The sequence below is a fragment of the Babylonia areolata genome, chromosome 3, assembly GCF_041734735.1.
Source record: "Babylonia areolata isolate BAREFJ2019XMU chromosome 3, ASM4173473v1, whole genome shotgun sequence".
NCBI classification, from domain to species: domain Eukaryota; kingdom Metazoa; phylum Mollusca; class Gastropoda; order Neogastropoda; family Buccinidae; genus Babylonia; species Babylonia areolata.
The window spans coordinates 54,010,570-54,034,630 of NC_134878.1; the positions used below are offsets into that span (position 1 = coordinate 54,010,570).

General features: G+C 35.3%; 2 protein-coding genes across 3 annotated transcripts in view; both read right to left on the reverse strand.

Moving 5' to 3' along the window:
• Nucleotides 1-14,127, reverse strand: LOC143280111 (ras-related protein Rab-10-like). The gene is made up of 6 exons (XM_076584659.1): nucleotides 13,844-14,127; nucleotides 10,234-10,294; nucleotides 8,320-8,458; nucleotides 7,519-7,608; nucleotides 6,184-6,285; nucleotides 1-5,024 (listed from the first exon to the last, which is right to left on the reverse strand). Exons 1-6 carry the CDS (start codon nucleotides 13,968-13,970, stop codon nucleotides 4,950-4,952), a joined length of 594 nt encoding a protein of 197 aa, XP_076440774.1. The 5' UTR covers nucleotides 13,971-14,127; the 3' UTR covers nucleotides 1-4,949.
• A 2,386-nt stretch (nucleotides 14,128-16,513) lies between these two features.
• Nucleotides 16,514-24,061, reverse strand: part of LOC143280112 (serine/threonine-protein kinase dyf-5-like) — a 40,998-nt gene continuing 33,450 nt past the window's right edge. For both annotated transcript variants that reach the window (XM_076584661.1, XM_076584660.1), the window contains exon 16: nucleotides 16,514-23,841. In XM_076584661.1, the coding sequence (XP_076440776.1) occupies nucleotides 23,826-23,841 (16 nt within the window). In that variant the 3' untranslated portion in view covers nucleotides 16,514-23,825. The remainder of the gene's footprint in view (nucleotides 23,842-24,061) is intronic.

The window sequence follows — 24,061 nt, forward strand, 5'->3', positions numbered from 1 at the left end:
AAAATAAAAAAATAAATAATAACTGACCATCAATAATAAACAACAGTGTAACGCAGATATAAGTATGAGAAACATGTGCAGAAGCAAGGAATCACTTCTATCTCTCCTTCTCTTTGCACACATACCACTGTAAATACAGACATATTGTTAATACAGACACTGAAATCATGAAGCTTAATATTCTGCTCTGAAAACATTCAACAAGATTGTTTAAGCCACATAAATGTTGGTGTTTGGGTTTTTTAACAGTTTATTGCTCCATCCCCTCCTTTTGGAAACAGACTGCAAAAAACGTGAAAGCAGAACTGAAATTTAACTGGGGTTCTAGTTGCTCCCCTTCCTTTATTAAGTTGAAATACAATTCCCTTCATGAAACAAAAGCAAACAAAATGCAAGGATGAAGCATCATAGGAATAAAACAAAAAAGACAAACAAAATATGACATGTATTTTATCATTTACTATCTATTACCAAAAATACAATTGAAAATAAAAGGCACCTAAAAATGAATTCAACCTTGAAGACCTATTACATACAGACTTTCTGTTAACAGTGCAGGTCAAACTGAAGATAACCAAGACAAAATCTCAAACATGAAATATGTATAATGTATCCAGCATATGCTTTCAATGAAGAGAAACATACTTGAAATTCATTTTGTGGGTACAAAACAAAGTCTGGCCTTCAGAATGCAATCTTCAACAAAAAGTCTACAAAGGACCAGCCGCCGTGGCGAAGTGGTTTGCGTCGCGGACTGACGGCTGGGAGGACGCGGGTTCGAATCCCAGCGGAGGTGGGTTTTTCGGCCCGTGGCCGGCTCCTACCCAGAGTTGAGTGTGCTGTGGGCTTAAATGGGGAGACTGGGACCACACAGTCGAGTGTCATCCACTTCAAGGATGCGTCTTTGGGTGTGTTGCTCTAATTACCTGACCAACACGAAAGTGTCTGTATCTCTCGGGCCTGGTTAACGCCGGGATATCATTATGACAGGAAGCGTAGAGTACAGCCTTGTCACGCAGTCCCAAACCAAAATGGACCTCCATAGCAACATCGTCATCATAATCGTCATCCTCCTTCTCCTTCATCGTCATCAATATAAACAAAATAGTCTCAAAGTCTGTGGCCTTTCATGCCCTGCTCTCATGGTGACCTCAGTTTCGATACCCCTCCACTTCCGTGCTTGGGGTGAGTCCTGTCAATGTCTTCAGTGTCGGCAGATTCATGGGGGGGCTGTTGTTTGAGGGACGTGGTGGGGGTCTCCACTCTTGGAGAGACGCTCACTCAGTCTGGCTCCGCGACTAAGCCATTATTGTCGTTAGTAGGGGGCTTAGTAGGTGGTGTCCTAAGTACGTTAAAACAGAACAGGCACCACTGAACACCACCGAAGTGACTCAGCAGCAGTGCAGGGTCTCCTCTGGTGTGTGGCCTCCAGGCGACCTAACATCGATGTTTCCCTGTGGACTGCCGACGCTGGAACTGCGACGGACGAACCCAAGTGTGGCCGTGTATGGGGGAATCTAAATGAGCGGCGTGGGAGTAATGCCACTGAAAACGGCGCAGATGATGGGGCAGAAAAAAAAAAAAAAAAAAAAAAAAGTCTACAAAGAGGTCTGATACAATGAACATAACAGCTAAACTGTCATATTCGTAACTCCCATCCACATTCTGTTGTTTCCCATCCACATTCAGTTATGGTTTTTTTTAATCAACTTAACAAACATCCCGTCTTTATATCAGTGAGTTTCTGAAGTCCAAGCTATGATTTTTAAGTTCTGTTCTTAACAATGTATGGGACACAATCTGGTTAATTTAACGGTAATTATATAACTAAAAAAGAAAAATAATTCCAAAACTCATCATCATATAAATGATAATACACATGAAAGTAACAATCAAAAAAATTATAATGCATCCTGTGATATCAAATCTCCATATATTGCCAGATTTTTTCATGGCTTTTTTTTCTTGCATAAAAATGACATCATCATTGTCACTAAACATGCCCCATACACATTAACAGTTTTCTCATTCCTTATTACATGAAAATAATGAGCAATATATACATGTATATAAATATAGTAATTTTATAGATTAGAAAACAAAATTTCTAACATACAGCATACATTCATGTGTGAATACTATATGGCCATATTGTTTCACTTTATTAGTGATACGACATGCAGTGAAGGAAATCTTTAACAGAAAGAAAACTTTGGTCACATGTACAAAATAGAGCCATCCACTTACTTTGTTTTTTGAATTGCTAATACATAATATGTGGCCACCAGAGTATACTCTGAAGTTCAGGAAAAATATCTGATATACACGTGTTGTACACAATCTGTATGTATCATATTTTCTTGTGTTAAAAATACAGGCAAGCATGCATACACCACCTGAAATTACATATCATATGCAACAACACTGAAGGCATGTTAACTTGAATGAAGAGGTGAAACAACATAGCTTATTAGAATAACTCGGGTGTAAATTCATTTAGAATTGTTCTCTTACAGTCTGTAAATCCTACCTATCTCTATGATTTCCAGCGAAAGGACAATATCAAAAGTAAACATCAAATATTTAAGCATTGCCTGCATCATGTCTAAACCACAAACATGCTCAGCCTAGGCTTGCCATGTATAAAGCTCAGTTCAAGGAAGCCCTCAAGTGAGGATGCTACCAACAGAGGAGAATTCATGCACACACTGAATGTGAACAGTGCCTCTGATTTTTATGTTTAATGTTCCTTCTGTGAAAAAAACAACAACCCATCAACAATCATTTATCAAAACATTTGACATTTGGAAACAAAGATCTCAAACAAGGAAGCAGTATAATAAAGCTGTTCTTGGTCCTAATGCAGCACACTGATGAAAAAAAAAAGAGAAAATGCTGAGAGATCCCAATTATAAGACCTTACTCTTCAATTATAAACAATATCAGAGCAAGATGAATGTTCATAACCATCTATTTTCCAGAAAGATAATCACCCTTCAAGATAAATGTTTAACACCCTTCCTTTAAAAAGGCAATCATATAATGGATGATGCTGGCAACAACAACAACAACAACAAAACAGACTGATTATGAAAAAGGAGATCATGTATGAAAAATGTTACTGTGTACAATGTATTATGCTAAAAATAACAAAATCACACACAGACATGTTGATAACACTAGAAGAAGCCACCTCAGCCTTCCCAGTCCTCAGTCTCTTAAACTTCAAATTGAAACAGCAAATACCTGTAACCAGAAATCAAGTAACATAACTACCACTTATACAGCTAATGCCTGCTACAGAAAAAGTTCAAAGATTGTTCTGTAAATAAAACCCTTATACAGGTAAACCAAAAAATTTAAACAAATTTTAAAAAAGAGATCAACTCCAACTGTGTTTATGTCAAAAGTGACAAATACATTTTTAACACTTTTTTCTTTTGTATTGAATGCTAAGAAAAGAGAAAGAGACCAGCAATAAAGTCAACAAAGACAAACAGATAAATTCCATCAAACAAATCATTTTCATCATCAACTAAAGAATATTTCTTTGCAGCTGCAAGAAAATACTTTTCACATTTAAAGAGTCTGTAAACAAGTCAAGGAGGAGAAGGGGCTAGGGTCAGGGAGGGAGAGGGATGGGGGTCAGCAGAGAATGACTGAAAAAAAAAAGAGTGGAGAGAGCAGAACAATCAATATGAAAGAAATGTAAAGCTATGTGAGACAAGACATTGTGTAACAGGATCCCTAAAGATAAGAGTCTTTAATAATCTACAGATGTCGTAAAATGGCAAAATGTACAATTACATAAAGACTATCAATCAGTTCATCCACAGATTTTTCAAAGTCGCAATGTCTACAATTATATTATAAAGACTATCAATGTTCCTGTCCAAATCAACACATTTACTCAAAGACAGCAAATGCTGAACATTTTACATGGAAAATGTGCATTTCAAATATTGCAGCAGACTACAACACAGTACAAGACACAACTGTACTGCTGATCAACGCAACGTTAGCTTGTACTAAAACAGATCACTGTTCCCCACCTTGGGTAACTCAGATGAAACTGTATGCAGATGTCACTGTACAAGCAGTTATTTCCCTTTTGGAAGTAGTTTCAGACACCTTAAACTTTTTTTTTCTTTTAAACTGATGCCATCTTTTACATTCTGATCAAAATGTGTCATCCTCTCCAATCTATCCATTCTTCATCACCCCTAACCTTGCTCAAGTTATTCTAAACTGAGGCTTCCTTTGCAGAGATGTATACATCTCTTACAAATCCAATACTGAAAATGAACCAGGCATCTATTACAATAATTGAAAATCATGTGAACTGTATTCAAGTACATTTACTTCTAGTCAGAAGAAGGTCAGTGTAGCATATATTGGAAGCACCTCAAGAAATGAAACCATGAGGGCATGGAAGAGCAAAAACTTTGTTTATTTTTCTTTCAGACTAACACTGAAATAAATGTGTTTTATGCCTTGAAGATGCTGACAACAAGGAAACTGGCAAGACGTTCATTATCTCTTGTTACATGTGCCTTATGAAGTTGCAATTTCTGAAAACAAGTCTGGATATCAAGCTGATACAACAAAAAGAAACTAAAATATCAGCTCTCCACTTGAAAGCATTTAGCTGAAGACAAATGCATCAACATTCACACCTTTCTCATTCTCTCTCTTTTCTTCTCTCCCAGTCTCACTTGACAGACTACCATTTATGACAGGCATAACAAAATGAACACTGCTGGCGTACAGACACAAAAGAGTTCCAAACTGAAGCCAGGTTCTTTTGTGGCTGACCAAATCAATGAAGCTGATGGTATGCAATGGGTGCACATGCATGGAAAGGACATGAAGCAGTCTGTGGTAAATTCATCTTTTTAATATGAAATCCAGGGGTCCCACACAAAGCCAGGTCCATACAGGTACAAACATCAACAGCATTTCTTGCTCCCTGTGTCTTGACTACTGACGTTTACACCCCCTTGTTCTGCTACTCGACCAGGTGTCTGCAACACACAGCAAGACAATGTGTCAAATTTATGAACCAGAGGTATCTTAAACAAAAATCATGGACAACTGTGTTCCTTTCTTTTTCTTCTTTTTTTTCTTTTTTTTTTTTTAGTAACACATGCTTCTTCAAGGAATGTTATATACAAAGAAGACAATGTAATTATTAGCGCTGCCACATTTACTAATATATTTAGAGTAAAGCAAATAGATAAGTTTGTTTTTTTCTTTTTCTGAGGGCTACACTTATCAACTGTTGTCATTTAAATGTGGACTTTCTTCTCACACTTGAAGAGAAACTGAAGAGAAAGCAAACATTGTCAGAAAAATATTAATCATTAAGAACAATACAAACTTTGAGAACCTTACCAAAATAAAAACTGAGAATAAAATGAAAAAAATGTTTTCACACACACACACCACAAGGCACTTTATTCTGAATATGTTATTTTATTTTTCTGTCAGAAAACAACAATAAAAAATCAACAAACAACCAGTATAAGTATCTTTTTTTTATACTACAGAATTGAAGGAAGATGTTGCTTGACTTTTTCATCGTCAATACTAATTACTATATTCAATTGTTATACATAATTCTCTGCCTATTACTTCTTTCCAGCTACGAGTCCTGGTTTAGCTGTTATTTTCTAATAATCTTAAAAAGTTAAATTCTTTTCCTCTCATTTGCTTTTTGGGGAGTGCCCCCCACCTCCACCACCCCTTACTAAATTAAGAGCTTTGGCTCAAATACCAGAGTATTTAACAACCCAGAAAATATAATACCCATTTTCAGAAAATATGGCAATCTAATGTATGTACATTTTTTTTTCTAAATTCAAATCACAACAGTTATATGTGTCCCTCAGCATGGGATTATAAGAGCTATCCAGGAGATACAGATTCCCGATGCAAAACCCATAATACTAAAATGCAGCAAACAGCCACAAACTCACTGAATCCAAAAGACATTACCAACATAAATCGATTAAATGATGAATCCTAATCTAACAAACCAAGAAGACATTTCTATTTATCTGTAAGAAAAAAAAAGAAAAAAAAGTATCTTTAGTCCTCAGGAATCAACTAACTCCTACTAACAAGTTCTAACAATAACAATATAACTCAACACATGGTTAAAAAAAAAAAAAAAAAAATTACCTTATTTAAAATTGCTTGTGCAAGGTCCATGAATGCTCTTTCTACATTGATGTTGGCCTTTGCACTCGTCTCCAAGAAGGGAATACAGTGTTCTTTTGCAATCTGCAAATGAAAGACTGAGTTACATTTCCAGTAAACTTTCTTTCCTGGTGTTCTCTATTGAATTCTCTTAAATCTTCCCCAACTCTCTCTCTCTCTTTCACACAGATACACACAAACACAATGTGCACACACACATGTGCACTCATGCATGCACACACACACACACACAGCCACAACACACTTAAAGATTCACTGCATGAAGTACCTTTTACTTTTAGCATTTATACTAATTGCAGCATATGCAATGAAAAAAAAGTTTGTGCCATGACTATAAGCTTTCACAACCCATTCTCTGCCCCATCCCCTGCAATCTTATGAAATTTGTTTTTAATCCTTTTATTCCATTTAAACTTTCACAACTTGTCATTTATTGACACATCATAAATAATATAAGCTTTTTCTTTTTTAACTGCTTCATTCCAGACTGATCTTCATCTTCTGTTTTTTCTAGAACTTTCAACTGATTCTCATTGATGAAAATGGCAAATGTCCATTAGTTTTGCTTCTCTACCTTCTCAACATTTTGTGAGTTAGCTCACTCAGTGTGTGCCACATCATATATCTATCACAGCTTTTGACAAAAATGAAAAATGAAATGCAACATCAATGGAAACAACATGGTAAAACCAAAGTTAACCTCTTCAGTGCCCCATGACATAAACGTATCTGCAAAAATGCTTTGCTATTTGCCCTATGACATACATATACGTCAGCAACATTTCAGGATTTTTCACATTTCTATTTGTAAAGTTGGTGTGTTCAAATAGTCGCCAGTCAGAAAGCTTGATGTGTCTACTTAAATTATCCATGAGGAGTGAGGAGCCAATCATTATGATAATTTCTGGATGTTATTTTCAATATCACCCTCATAACGCTTTCAAAATGGCAGATGACGAACCATAATCTTACCCGTATAAAACAGCAGTGTGTTACAACAACAAAAAATGGAGATTTTGCAATCCAAAATGTTGCACAAGCTTTACAAGACATTGATAATGATGAACTGAGTACTGGGTGTGGCAAAACTGTGTTGGATGGTTCACCTGACATAAATGAAAGTCAAAAAGATGATTTGTAGAGAGGAGGGAAGATATTATCTATAACTTATAAGCATAAAAGAAAGGTTGACAGAGAGAGACAGAGACAGCCAGACAGAAACACAGAGATATAAAGACAAAAACAACAACAGGAAGATGGAAGCGTGGAAAAGAGAGAAGTGTTAAAGAGACCTACTGATTCTCCTCGGTTGGTGGCCACTTGCCGTTTGTCCTCCATGTCACACTTATTGCCTAGAATCATCTTCTCTACGTCTTCATTTGCATGCTGCAACACAGTCAGGATAAAATCATTGGAAAATATCACTTGTCTTCAATGCACAATATTCAAGACATCTTCCGAGGTATTTATCATATCTTTTGGCAATGTTTATTAACTGCTGAACAAAATGGTTTGCACCATGGACTGACAAACAGGTTAGTGTGGGTTTAAACCCCATCAGATACACCACTGTATGATTTTCCATCCATAGCTGGCTCCTACCTAGAGCTGAGTGCACTCTGGACTCAAATGCAGAGACTGGCACAACACAGCAATGTGTAATTGTACTCCTATGGATTATCTCTGATAACAATATCTGTGTTGCCATGTTTTGATCATAGTTTTTATTGGGATATGTATCGTAAAATGAAAGGAAACATGCAATATAAAAGCAGGCATATAATACCAGCCTGTCGCACAGTCTTAGAACTAAACAGATATTCCCAGCAGCACTGCCATCATTCTCGTCTTCATCCATTTTCATGAATTAAAGTAAAAACTATGGCCAGTGGTCCCTGTGGTCAGTCTGAACCATGACATATACTTCAATATTCTATCTCACTTCATCCTTTTCTGTCCTACACTCTATACTGTTTTTTCTAAATTTAATTTCATGAATTAATTGCAGTGCCCTGACAGTTCCCCATGGAGCTAAGGGATCAAGCAAGCAAGCAATTGCTTAAGTAAAAAAAAATATATATAAATAAAATAAACTACCTCATCTATATTCCTCAACCACTTGGAGATATTTTCAAAGGTCTTGGCATTTGTGATGTCATACACCAGCATGATGCCCATAGCTCCTCGGTAGTATGAGGTTGTGATGGTGTGGAACCGCTCCTGGCCAGCAGTGTCCCTGAAACATAACACAAAATCATTGTAAAAACATTATCAGTATTGTATAAAATTATATTGTATTACTCTTTGTCACAACAGGTTTCTCTGTGTGAAATTCAGGCGGCACACCAAAAGGACAGCGTGTCACTACAATGCAGCACCACTTGTTTTTTTCTTTCTTCTGCCTACCTTTCATTTAAAATTTTTTTTTATACTTCCAACCATACAAAAAAGAGAGAAAAAAAGCAGTTTACATGTACATGTATACATTGATATACCAGATTTTTACTTGTATTCAATAAGTGCGACAAATTAAAACTGGATGAATTCAGATCTGTATGCTTAAAACAAATATTCTTACATTTTAGCTTTTTTCTTTCTTTCTTTTTTTTTTTTTTTAAAACGATATCACAGTTTCCGTTGGTTTTAACTGTATTTGATCTATGTCTGGAAGTTCATTGTTCTCCCTACAGAAATTAGCATTATTGTGATGCAATGGCACAGAAGTGAACTGCTTATCATTGTGATGAGAGAAAAAAAGAAGATGTAAAGAACATTTGAATTCAATGTGAATGAAAGTGCAAAGGATCCTGGCCTTCTCACAAACACTAATGATTTAAGATTTTAACATATAAAAAATGTTCTCTACCAATTTGTGACCTATTTTCCCTATATCTTTTCAGTACCACCCTTGTCAGCCCCTCTCTGCTAATGTCACCTAATTTTCCACACACCTTTCTGCCCACTCAAGTTTAATGTATTTTTTCATTCTATTTCTGACAACTTGATACTCTTCCTCTCATTTTGTTCATTCATTCAATCTCTTATCCCTGTTATTACTAGCACCTGTTGTCATGCATTTCAACTGTATATATCTAGATATAAAGAGCAAATAGGTTATATGTAAAGCAATAAGTGAATAACTTTTTAAGGGCAAAATATTTCAGTTTCATATTATGCATTACAGAAAAAAAAGAAAGAAAAGAAAAGGAGTGATGGCCTAGTGGTAGGGCAGCTGCCTGGGAAGTGACAGAATCTGACCATGCTGGACTGAATCCCACACTCGCCAGAATTTTCTCCCTCTCCATTAAACCTTGAGTGGTGATACGGATGCAAATCATTTGGATAAGACCATACACTGAGGTCCCATGTGTAGTATGCACTAAATGCATGTATAAGAAACCATGCCAAAAGTGAAAAACAGAGTTGTCTTTGGCAAGTCTGACAAAAAACAAAACAAAAAAAAAACCCAAAACCTGCAGACAATTGTTTTTCTTTTAATAGGTAGCACTGCATTGTGGTGATGTGCTCCCCAGGTAGAGCAGCCAAAATTTTACACTGATAAACTGCTGTAACAAAAAAGTAAAAGATACAATCACTGTAAATTTAGCTGATCATGAATAGTTTACTACCACAATAATGGTGTCTGTGAAAGATCTCACATACTGTTATCATGTTGTAGCTATAACATGTTATTCTTTCACTTTGTATGAATGTTGTAGTACCACGTTTGTTTTTTTGTTTTTTTTAAATTGAACATGATGCCCATGCTCACAATGACACAAGGAGACAAACACAAATCACATGAAAAATAAACAAATGCTGTTTGTTTCAACAAAACAGAAACAGGAACAAATCCTGTTTGTTTCAATCAACCTGCATGTTTAATTTGTTTTGAATACATTCCCGTGTGAAACGTTTACACCCAAGTGCACACATGCACAAACACAGAGGACAAGTCCACAAAGGAAATATATATATCTGACAATGGACAATTGACAAAGAAAAAATTACCAGATTTGTAACTTGATTTTCTTGCCACCAAGTTCAACAGTCTTGATCTTGAAATCAATGCCTGAAAAATGATCACATGATCAGCACTCATGATTGGGACATCTTTCTCAATATCTTAAGTACACAGACACACACAAGGACAGACAGACAGACACACATACACACACACACACACACACAGAAGATCACTACAAAACAAATACCACACCAACATTCACAGTTTAGGCGCAACATTTTCACTGAGGAACTGTTTGCTGTGTTCAGAAAAGAAAAAAAGAAGAAAAAAAATGAAGAAGTGAAATTTGTATAAAATTAAAATAATAAACTTGTACATCATGTACATGGATGTGTGCATACTGATCAATCATCATAACAATGTCACTGGTTGTTTAGTCAATATTTAGTTTGTTCATAGTGCCATACTTAACAAGTCAGATTTTTTTCTTCCCCCCCCCCCCCCCCCCCCCCCAACCAGTCTCTAATTTTACATCTTCCTTGTTTTCTTCTGCTACTACGTCCTAGTACTACACTGAGCTCGCATGATACTTATAAACCTGTTATTGAAATAGTGCTGAGAATGGAAACAGTTATTGAGTTAACCTTTTCAGTGCCAAGCCCATTTTATTTTTATGCTCAGCAGCAACTACTTGCCAAGAGAGGTTTTGGTCACAGAGAGTAATAATATACAGAAAAATTGCAGCATGCACACTACTTAAAAGTATTTATAACATTCACTTTCTGGAAGAAATATGCACACACTATCCAATTGTGACACTTTCACATGAATGATTTTGTACAATGACGCGAAGGGAAATTTCTGTACTGGGGCACTTTTATGCATGCTGGAAGAGGGCAGAAATTTGTGTCCTTGGGCATTGAAGGGGTTAAGGTTACATGAAATGGAGTTGGTTTTATATCTGACTAATTTTCAGCTGCATGTGTATATACTTTTTTGAGGGGGTGGGGCATGGGCTGGGGGTGGATGGAGAAAGTCTAAGGAGTGTGGATGAATGTTTTGGTATTATTATACTATATATCATATGATGATATATGCACTGATTTCAATTTCTCTCTCTCTCTCTCTCACACACACACACACACACACACACACACACACACACACAAACAACACAGAGACTGCATACACATACAAATATATTATGGAGAGAGCAGTCTATAAATGAATTAATCAAGACAATCTTTAATTTAATTTAAATGAATTAACCAAACTGAAATAATTTCAAATTAAATGCTTGCTACTCTAGAAGTATATATAGATGTAACAGACATGTATCCATGTTCTGCTCAGATTGCAGTACATCTGTCCAAAATAGGATTAACAACACATGGATCAAAATTATTTGTTGTTGTTGTTGTTGTTGTTTTTGTTGTTGTAAACTTAGTTTTAAAAATGCATTATCTGGTTTATAAACACCTTATAGTCTGGCACATTTACATATAAACATAAGTAATTAACTAACAAAACGAACAAGAATTTCATTGTCCTATTTCCATTTCCTTTCTCAAGAACTGGTACTTGACTAGAGTAGATTCATGACATTCCAAGGCTCTTGACTGTCAGTATCAGCAGAAAGGTCTTGTCACAGTCAGTGATATTACATTCACAAATAAATACATATCATGCTAACCATAGTTATAGTACTATGATATTTATGTATGCATTCTACACTATACTATCATTAGTGTAATAATATATCGGAAAAAAATCACAGTGACTGAATGAGTACCACAGCATAATAAAAATTCAAATAATACATTACTGTGATGGTATGGCGGCAATGGCCAGTTGTAATCATAGTGATATTACTTGATGGAGTATTTATACTAATACTGTTTCTTTTTAGTGTTAGTAATAATAGCACTTGTTAAGTTGTTTAGGTTGCTGCTTCAATTTTTTTTAACATTATCATTATGGTACCAAATGTACCATTTAACCACTGGTACATTACAATAAATAAATGCAGTAATACACAAATAAAATGTATTTTTAAAAATCTGTACACATATCAATACAATAATTGACCTGAATTTTAATCTTTTCTGTTTTCAAATATATTAATTTCAAACTGCCTATTAAAAAAAAATCCAAATATTAAAAAAAACCCACAAAAAACTCACAACAGATTAAACAGTACCAATAATCATTACATTTGTAAAGTGTGTATATATATGTCAGAGTGTGTGTATGTAGTGGGGGGATCAACTGTGAAATGGACTCTCTCTCACTCTGTGAGTCTCCCATTCATGTACTGTAAGCAAATTAAAAAAGACCATCATACAGAAACTGAGAAAAGTTTACATAATTTATGAATAAATAACTGAAGGACTGACAAATTTAAAGAACAGAATTGAAACAAACACATGCATGCACATGTGTGTATAGTGACACATAAACACACATGTACTCAAACACACATACACACAGGTTATATGATACATAAGCATAGAGACACACATAGCAGGGACACACACAATACAACAAAGATCTATCACTTTGCTGATGTAAGAATGAATACAATTCATAACATATACAAACATGAGTTGAAGTTACACACTCATCAATATCTGCTCTTCAGATGGCCTATGAATGAATCAGTTCAGTTCAGTCTTCCGAACTCTGCCACTTCTACTGCCTGGCCTCTTGAACTTAGTTAAAGATCCTAACTGAGCAAAGACTCAGTGATAGATTAAAGTGCAAATTAGTTCCATCATCTAATAAAAAAAGTTTTATGTCATAACATTCTTAATATTATATCTACAGACTGAGTAATACTGAGTAAAATACTAAGAAATTTATATGATAAAATTACCAGACAACAATTTCTTTAAAACCTCATAGTTAAATACTAAGAAATTTATATGATAAAATTACCACTGACAACAATTTCTTTAAAACCTCATAGTTTGCACAGGGCAGGAATCAGACCCCTGCCTGAGACTGCGCTAGTGGGTCACCATTAAGTAGGTCTTGTTGAATTATAATTTATATCTAAAATCTTATTTGCATACTGCAACCAATATGGTTTTGTGGTTTTATTGTATTAATCAATTGTATTACCACACAGTAATTAGCATACTGCAACCAATATGGTTTCGTGGTTTTATGATAAAAACTATTTGTATTACCACACACTGACTGACTGAGTGTGAAAATACTCTGAACTATTAATTGTACAACAATAATAATAATGCACATCATTTTCAAGCTATTTTCGTCTTTTACTCTCCAAAAATCTTCTCTTTTTTTAATTTTTTTTTTTTTTATATATATATATAATAATTATTATTATCAAGAACTGAAGAAATACTAAAGAACTTGATGATTTTATCAGCACAAACTCTAACAATGTTCTGAACATCCACCAATACACACACACACACACATATATATATATATACATTATAATGTATATATATATATATGTATGTATCATGTATCCATAAAAGTTTACCAGACTCCTCCCAAACAACACCCATCAACCCCCTCTCCACCTGCCCAACAGAATGTCTTCAGACAACAAACACCGAGTTCAATCGATTGCAAGAAATCACATTTCAAAATGTTAATCTCATAAATTCTAAAACTTACCTATTGTCGAAATGAATGTTGTGTTGAAGGCATCGTCAGAAAACCTAAATAATAAGCAGGTTTTGCCGACACCTGAATCACCGATAAGTAATAATTTGAAAAGGAGATCATACGTCTTCTTTGCCATTATTGCACTCAGAGTAAGAGCATACACTCTGAATGAGGACGTCCACTGAATGTGTAAACAGATCAGTAGACAGTAAAGAGAAAGTCAGAAATTAGACTGCTCTCAAGCGTCTGCTTATGTTCTCAACACGGTGTCTTGACTTCTGTGGCTGTCACAAGCCCACTTCTGCATTTAACATTACGTCATTTCCTAATCCGGGCAGCGAATGATTTCATGCATATGGATAATTAAGGGACATAACTTACACAACCTTGTACACTAACGAAACAAAGAAAATCACTGCATTATGTATCTTTCAGATATACGACGTGTCAAATATTTAACCGTACTATGGTATACAAAAACAATGGTCAATAAAAGTTGTCCGGTTTGCATGAATAATTAGTGTTAACTATTACTTGTATTATCTCAGAGTGTGCGTGCACATTTTCCACAGTTCTTTTGTTGCATTCCTATCTATCTCACTTTATGTTGTTTGTTTTGTTTTGTTTTTTTGTTTTTGTTTTGCTTTGGGTGGAATGGCTGTGAATGGTGGAAGAAAATACTGATGTATTTTGATTGTGTTTTGATTTTTTCATCTTTTTGCTTATTTTCGCATCTTTAGCTTTATACCCTCATTAGGGCGAGGGCTGGTTGTAAAAAAACAACAGTTTAGTTATCTATTAACCTCAAAGATTTTGTTCTCTCTCTCTCTCTCTCTCTCTCTCTCTCTATATATATATATATATATATATATATATTATATTTGAATGAATCCTCCAAGGAGAGGTGTTAAGCAGTTTTGTTGTGGTGAACATGAAGTGTGGCTCCCACCCTTCCCCCATTATCAGTCCTTCCACCCACGTTGTTTGTAGGTGTGTTTTTTTCATATGAAAATATGGGTGTGTTTTTTTGTTTTAGGGATGCAGGCATCATAGGGAAGTAATCAATTGGATGAGATTCTGTACATGTCAAATGAAAAAAAGTTGAAAGGACCCAATGTTCTTATTCAGTTCATTAATGTCGGCCAGGAATACTGTTGGATTGAGGGCATGGCTAGTAACAGACACTGTAATCATTTTCTTTTTCCTGAGTTGCTTTTACCAAGACCTCATAAAATGCTGTGGCAAGGGACTGAATCCTTCAACTGGTTCATACAGGATTTATTATTACTGACATTTATCCTGGTGTATAGTGCCTATCTTCAGTCAAAGACCAAACTCCACAACAATTTGCACAACAGGTTGTCTACCTGGGAACAGCTGACTGACAGCTGCATGCCTATAGGCGCTCAACATTAGTTTTCCATGTCATGCAACTGAGGCTTCAATCATATGAACACATACACAAGAATGTTAGATTGGATTTTTCTTCAGAAATGTTTTTTCCTGGAACAACCTTTTTGTTCCCATGGGTTCCTTAATATGCACGGCGTGCATAAATACACTCTGGACCTCGGTTTATCGTCTCATCTGAATTACTGGCGTTCAGCCCACCATTCAAAGTTTATTTAAGGAGGATTGGGGCAGAGGGAATACTGGCGAATGTGGGATTTAATACCATGTGTTCAGATACTCTTTGCTTCCAAAAGGCAGATGTGTTACCACTAGGCCATCATTATACACTTGCCAACAGAATTTTTTTTTTTAATTTAATCTGGAGCAAAGGAGGAGGGAAAGAAATGACTCTCTTTGAGCACACTGAGTGGGAGCAAGAGGAAATAGAGGTGGCAAATACCTCACCACCATAACAGAGTGAAAAACGTTCCAAAGTAAAATAGAAGAGTATCAATAATAGTGATGATCAAAGAAACTGATTTGTATGCAGGTTACTCAGAGACAATTCTATGAAAGGGTTGTCATAGTCCCTTAGTTTCACACACCGTCTTAGGATACAATGGCACATAGAATTATGGCATGTCACCAGATGTGTATCCAGGAGCTATGATGTTTTTATTCATGATGGAGTTATTTCAAAATTCTATATACAATTACAAAGACACATAGAATGATGGCATTTACTTTGATTTGCAATACTGTTTTTATATTTATATGGAAGTTATAACTAAGTTCAACATAAAATGTTTATATGGGGAACAGGTGAAGTAGGAAAATGAAAAGTGCAGGGAAAATGTCTCTGATGATTCATGTGGTTTTCCATGGACTCCAGACGTAAGGAAATTTCTTCACTTTTTCATCCAGTATTCGATATTCTTGCTGTCTCAGCTATACAACTGTTACCATTAAACTTTGAAGCATGGATCTGATGTTTTGAAGAGAAGCTAACAAAAAAATTAATTTCAAAAGCAGAAGACTGTGTGTGTGTGAGTATGTGTGTGTGTGTGCACTTTGTTCACAAGGTGCATAGTTGTTAAGACAAGATATGCTGAGATTTTTTGTTGTTTGTTGTTGTGAGTGTTGTCTTGATAAATGTAACTGTTGGACACAGTCCACTGATCATCTGTGATCTCATATATGCATTAAAATGCTGTGAGCAAATTTCTTTTACAACATAAACATATGCTTTTGCACTCAGTCATTCATACAACACAAATCAGATAGTTTATAAAAGGTGCCTTTATTACCCAGTATTCACATTTTTCTGTAGTTCATTTCCCCTTTCCAATTGAAAAACAAACAAAAAAACAAGTTATGCCCTGTATATAAAAAGCTTTCAAAAGACCTTTTTAGAAAGAGAGGGAAAAGAAAACAAAAGCTGGACCAGCATGAGGTCCTTTACTGATGGCATATATTGTTTCACTGAAAAGTGAATCAGCAAACACCATGTGTATCTTTGTGTGAATTTGTACATTTCATGAAATAAAATGGATGCAAAAATTGGCCACAGCTTTCACTCAACTTTCATGCCTCCATTAAGTACACAAATTAAATTTCATTCTTATCTTTCATTCATGAACTGATAAGCACAGCTTTAATGGCATGCATAAAAGAAAAAAAAACTGATTTTTAAACAACAAAAGAAAGTGAACTGAAAGCAAAACAGAAAATAAGAATTAAAATCACTCAGTTATTCTTATTCTTGTTTCTTATAGTCCAGCCGACCGCACAGGGGCCATATTAGGTCTGTCAAACCATACAAATGCTCAACCGCATCAACACAAAACTGTCACATCTACAAAAAATCCACTAAGACAAACCCAGAAAACAAAGTTCATGACAAAGTATCCCAACCATTTCGCTCCTTATGGCAAATAAGACAAGGCCAGCCCTTCCGCTTAATTTATCATCCCCAGATTACAAAAAATTGTAAAAAAAGGAAAAAATCAATACTTCAAAACCAAACAAAAAATACATAAAAAGGCCAAAAAGGCAAATAACACTGAAGAGTTTCAGTTTCAGTTTCAGTAGCTCAGGGAGGCGTCACTGCGTTCGGACAAATCCATATACTCTACACCACATCTGCCAAGCAGATGCCTGACCAGCAGCGTAACCCAATGCGCTTAGTCAGGCCTTGAGAAATAAATAAATAAATAAATAAAATAATTAATTAATAAATAAATAATAATAATAGGTAAATACATAAAAAAAAAAAAAAGAACTACTACTACTACTACCAATACGTATAAGCTGCAAAAACTTGATGAAGTCAACTGTAAGCGTACAAAAATAATAATAAAATAAATTAAATATATAAATAAATAAATAACTAAATAATAATTTTTTTTTTTAAATATATATATAATAAATTAAAAAAAGACAAAAAAAAGACAACAATGATGATAAATAAGCAAATAAATGTAAAAATGAAGAATGGGCAGCTAGTGCCCATCTCGGTGTTTACATCTCACAACCTAACCGCCAGAGCAAAACAGCTTAGATAGTACATCACAGACTGCGGAAGAAAAGAGATAACAGTGTTAAGGCTTGCTTGAAAAAAGAAAGGGGAATGGACTGGGAGGGCAGAAAAAGACAACAGTGAAAAAGACAAAAGGCAGAAACAAAGAGTGACAGAAAAGAGGAAATTTCCAGCACAGAATTTCCAGGAGGGGATGCTATTAAAACTGAAAGACCCCCGGCATCCCCACAGGGGAAATCCCTCTGTTTATGACCTCTAAGTCATTCTTTAATCTATTTTATTTTTTTTTCTAATTTTAAAAAAAGGTAAGGGGAAAAACCTATCAAGCATTGTAACAAAATGTGATCCCCAACCCATTGTTTAATAAACTGTTCCATATCCAATAATAAGAACATAGTACACATGTGATATATGGATAATGAGATAAATACAAGTTTCCAGTAAAATTATCAGAGATTAAAAAAAGGTTAAATATTAGAAACATAGTACACACGGGTGAAACTGAAATAAGGGTAAACTAAAACTGCTTTTGTTGCTAACTGTGTTATTAATTAAGAGGCGAACGATGTGTACAGTGAAAGACTGCTGTCGTGTGTAACTGTATTTTTATTTATATGAATGTGAGCTTAAACGAGAGTGGGGCACATGTGTATGCTTTCATGTGTGAGTGTGTGTGTTTGGCTTTATGCCTATCTAGACAAATACAGACAAAGGCTCTGTCTTAATAGAAAACGTATCTTTTTTTTTAATATGAGAAAAAAACCACTACAGAGTTTAAACACTGTGCGAAATAGTCACTAGTATCCATATTTGATTGTAATACAAAGTAATATAACAACAAACAGGCAAGTACTATAGAATAAAGAAACACATTACCTATCGAAAATAGAAGTCTGCAACACAACATTCTAAATCACAGTGTATAAAAATCAACTTGTTAAAATCAAGTAATATGACACTGTAAACAGTGTGTTTAACATTTGATCACAACACACGATTTAGATACTAAAAACAACAGCGTCCCCCTCCCTTACTTTACTTGTTTCTCTTCCCTTAAATGAATGGATGAAATAAAAGAAATCAGACATTTCAGCTCATGAGTCTGAAAATGTACACAGTGCCTTTTCCTGATAGATGCTCTTAATGATATGATTCAGAAATGTACAAGTGACTGGTTTATGTGTCAACGGCTTTAGAAGCTTACTTTATCACAATTGTTAATCACACACACAAAAAAACAACCACCATTAAACAGAAGGAAAACATTCAAGGGGAAATGCTGCGTATCTGTCCTATTGAATACCAGCCAAAAAATGTCTCTGGAACAACAGAGGTAGTAAAATATCACACTCATAATATACAATATTAATATATACATTGGATGATGAAAGGTACAAATCAGTGGCAAGAAAACAGAGTAGATGAAACAAATTTCTTAACAAAACACCTGTCAACATATCGGCAAAACAATCTGAAGTAACAATTTTTTCTTTCAACGTTCTGTGGTTGTGGTCAAATGGATGGTTAAGTTTATAAATGTTATTCATTTCATGGACTGTTTCAACATCTGACTTGGTTCTTCACATTATGCTCCAAACCTTATTGAACCTCCCCACCCATTCCCCCAAACTGTGTATTTAAGCCATATTTCAAAGGTCAGAAAACATTCAAAAACTATAAGAAAAACAACAAAAAACCAAAAAAATACAACAGGCAAGGCCTATAAGACTCATATGCAATTCCCACTTAATGACACACAGGAGTTACGGAACAGGAAGAAAAAAGAACAACAGATGCTGCAAAGCATATCACTTTGCAACAAATATTTTTGATTGAACACTGTTGCGACTTGACCTTTTTCCACCAATATAAGTGACCTTGAACCCATGCTCTTGACCCTGACTGCCCATAAAAAATCATTTTAAAATCCATCTCACCATGACGAATCACTGTACAAAGATGAAGAACACATATGCAAGACCTTATCTGTTCATTACCCTCAAGCTATTCTGACTTTCATCATGTGTTACGTTGTGACCTTGACCTTGGACACTGAATTTTAGTGGGGAACATACTGCTGCTATGCTACCATGATCAGTAAGAAAACAAAGTTTGATGAAAAATGGATGTAATTCATGTTTTATATTGAGATTTTTTTTCCCATTGAGATTTTTTCCTATTTTGCTAGTGATCTGGACCTTTTAACTCTCACCCTCTTATCACATCATGAGTGAATGACTGGAAAAATACCTACCACCCTATTAAGCATGGTTCCTATACCGTTTGTGGTAGCTGAGACAATGCATACATTAAAGTTTATGACAGTGACACACTTACACAGAAAAACGAGACTCAGTGATTACAAACACTCATTTTGTTTAAACATATGAGTCAAAAAGAGTAAAAGGGGCACAGGAGGATAACGCAGTTTCTCTCCCTTTTCGTGAACCTTTAAATTTCAATCAGTACATGAAAGGGAACTGCCACATAATTCATCTCAGCATCATATGCGTACTCCAAAGTTAATAACAATCAGCCATGTAATTCATCACAGTCTCTTATGTACAGTTCAACATGACAAAACTGGTATCACACTTGTCTCCATTTTGTCAGTAAAATTTTGGAAAGGATGAGCATGATGGATAGAAGAAACTGGTTACTTTTACCAGACCCATGTGACCTTGCAATAAAACCAAGGTTGTTCTGAAAATACAAAGATCTGGTAGCAAACTAGAAAAGCACCAAAACAACAATCAGGACCATACCAGATTCAACAAAGGCATTGGTAATGAAAGCAGTGGCTACATTTTACTAAGTTATCCGGTGAAGAACATGTGTAGCATATAGCGGCAGTGTGTGTGTGACACAAAGGCATCTATATGTTAATAACCATCACATAATTTCCAGGTGATGTTTTACAGTGAAAATAAAAAGGAAATTTTCATTTAAAAGACTCCATTTCTGAATGATGAATATATCCAGCACTTACATCTTGGTGCAATAAAAATTCACTCAAATAAGTCAAAGAGTCATTTGATCTAACTATGCAGAAAAAAAAAATCAATCAGTCTATCCCTTACATGGCCAACTATGTTCAAGCTACTAACAGCTGCACAGTACAGATGGAAACCGGCTGTGCAGCAGAGCAGCCAGTGGGAATGTGGGGTACTCGTTTTTTCGCTGCCATGTAGCACACTGTCAGCAGCAAAATCATTTTCTGCCAAATGATTTTTAATAAGACTTGCAATTTGCTGTCCCATACAGCGTAGTATAAAGCGAGACTGCTAGTAACAATCTTAACTGTTTGAAGAACTTACCATCATTCAGACTAAGTTTAAAAGAAGCCGCTGAAAATAGCTCCAAACCGCATGCGAATTGGTTCAACAATGAGAAAGATGTTTCCGGTACATGTAGCAGGAAGCGCTGACTAAGTTTGGTGCTATTTATTGAAGAGTGGTACAAGTTTGTTAACTCTAATGCTCAAGTCGCTGACTGGCGCCAGCAGCATTCTCTCTACAAGTCGCTGTGTGGCGACTGTGGTGTTTTTGCTGCAAGTTGCCGAGCGGCGACTACAGCAACTAAAAGGTTAATACTGAGTCATCAAACTGCTCTTTGTTTCCGACAGATCATCATTTCAGCGTTATATAACTAGCTGTACCTTCCAATGACAACGTGTTGATCATAATCGAGTGGATGGATTTTATGGAACCTGCCACAATATACCAGACACCCTTTTTTGTCAATTCAACATACTCCCTCTAACGATAGACAGGGGAAAATAAGATGATGTAAAAAAAAAAAAATTTTAATGGAATAAAACAAGCAATAAAATTTTTAATGGAATAAAACAAGCAATATTGTACACCAAGGAAAGCAGCAAAGAGTTCAAAGCTTTCTCACATATAGTTCCCCCTTCTCTTCAAACCTTCAGATGGGTTATCATTGTATCAAAATCAAAACAAAAAGTGTGCTTTTCTTTTAATGTCATGCTTCCAGTTTATCCAGGTATGTCTTACATTCAAACTAAATATCCATGCACATACACACAAACACACACATACACACAACACACACACTCATGAACACAGAAAGAAAACTGTGAACAAGAAATAATGCTGTGTAAGCACAATAACAATCAAAGCCATTAATTTTTGTGTGCTGTATTTGAATAAAAAAATTTTGGCCTTAACACACAGGCATGCAAGCACACACACACACACACACACACACACACACACACACACACTTACTCACTCACACACAGAGATACATGTACATTTTAATCACAATCAATTTTTTTTTTAACGAGATCTCTCATGCAGATAAAGCTTGATCACAAATCGTAACAGTAACAATTCAAAGTCCTTGTGAAACAAAATAATACAAACTCACTATATGAAACATCACATGAGATTAACAAAAATAGAAACAAGAAAAGGATACAACTTTGCGCGTTAAGTCATGCTTTTCCACCAAAAGATCAGCATTCCAAACCATTTTTTTTAAAATGATGATACACAACATCAAGTCTAACAAATCTGAGAACATATATTTGAATACATGTGTACCTGAATAAAATTTGGAACATAAACACTTTGAGTGTTTCATCTTTGTTGCTCTAATCTTCTCCACATCCCCAAAAATAAAACTGAAAAACTTAGCATTCTGAAATAGATCTTCCAACATAAAATCTAAAACTGAAACTGTCTCATTTTTTCTATACAGGATTTTTTTTAAAACAAAAAAACAACACATAATTACACTGCCTAGAATGATACAGTCTTTAAAGCAATATCTTCATGACAGTATATGTAGATGATGCTTGTTTCAATGGTAACACCGTCTTGGAATGCTTGTTGAACTGAAAGCTAATCCACCATACTCTGCACTCACCTCACTCCACAAGTGGACAAAAGGTCAGCCTTGTGACTGCATGGCATCCCAACTTCTCACAACAGTGTGCTAAAACTGCAAATGGCACAAGGTAGCTCCAAGTTAATGTCAACTGAATCTCAGAACAGCTGGAAACCTGGGAAACACCCAACACTAAAAGCATAAAGAAAAGTCTTTTCCCAAACAGAGGAATTCATGCTGAATTATTAACAATGACAAAAAAAAAGTGAAACATTTGCCAAAGAAGTTATCTGTTGTGTTTGTGAATATAAACAGCAGTATTTTTCAAGAAAAGAGCATTCAGGATAATACTGGGGAAAAAAGCACATTTCCTGAGCAGTGATCAGCAAGCTCTTGCACACAGTACACTTGCTTTTCAGTTGGAACTGAAACTCACCATGCTGGTGGACAACAATGATCCTTCCTGTAAGTTGGAAGTGACTCCATAGTCAGTGCTCAGCAATTACACTCTGCCACATTCCTACAACCTTTTTGCCCTATATTTACCCTGGAGTTTTTTCGTACACACATCCAGAATCATTTCAAAGTATCTTGATTTTCTAAGTGTTTTGCAGTGAGAGATTAATGGTATATAAATAAGTGGAAACTGAAAAAATCTCCTGATAGAGGTAAAGATAAAGGGACAAAGACTAACAACAACAACAACAACAAAATAAAAACAAGTAGACCTACTATGCAGGTAATCTTTTTCCTTTTTTTTCTCTCATAAACACATTTTAAAACCTGAAAATTATGTTCATGCTTCAAAGCTTACCCAGTTTTAAGCTACATCCAAAGTTTTACCATTCTCAATTTTGTTCCACATGTTATCATACAAAAAAGACTAGGTCAGTGATAACTACTGCTGTTCACAATATTTTTTTTAATAAATAAAAAGAAGCTGATTTATGAAAGAAGGGAAAAAAACCCCACATTAACTGTGATGGATCTGATCTGCAATTAGCAGCTAATTTTACCCATAACATTCAGACAGTTTTTATGTACGAGTATATATATACAGTTTTTAGTGAAATTCTGTCCATTCAGTCTGAGAATCCCGTCACATCAAATTCTGAGCGATTGTCCTTCGCTGATGCTGGGAGTGGATGGGTTAAGATGACAGGTCCTCCAGCTGATGTGCGTTTATACAGAATTTCCTCTGCAGTTTCAGGATTTCAGGTACCTGGCAAATGCACAGACCACAGTTACTGAAATGTCAAAAGAGAGAGTGTGTGTGCATGTGCATGTGAGCATACACTGTTTGTATATGTGCACAAGTGTGGATACATTTTGTGTTTCTGGGATTGTTCATCTGCTGTAGTTATTTGCCTGTGTACAAGTCAAATGCTGAACACCATCACCTTGAAGCCGTGTGTTTCTGACTTAACTGGGATAAGAGTTAA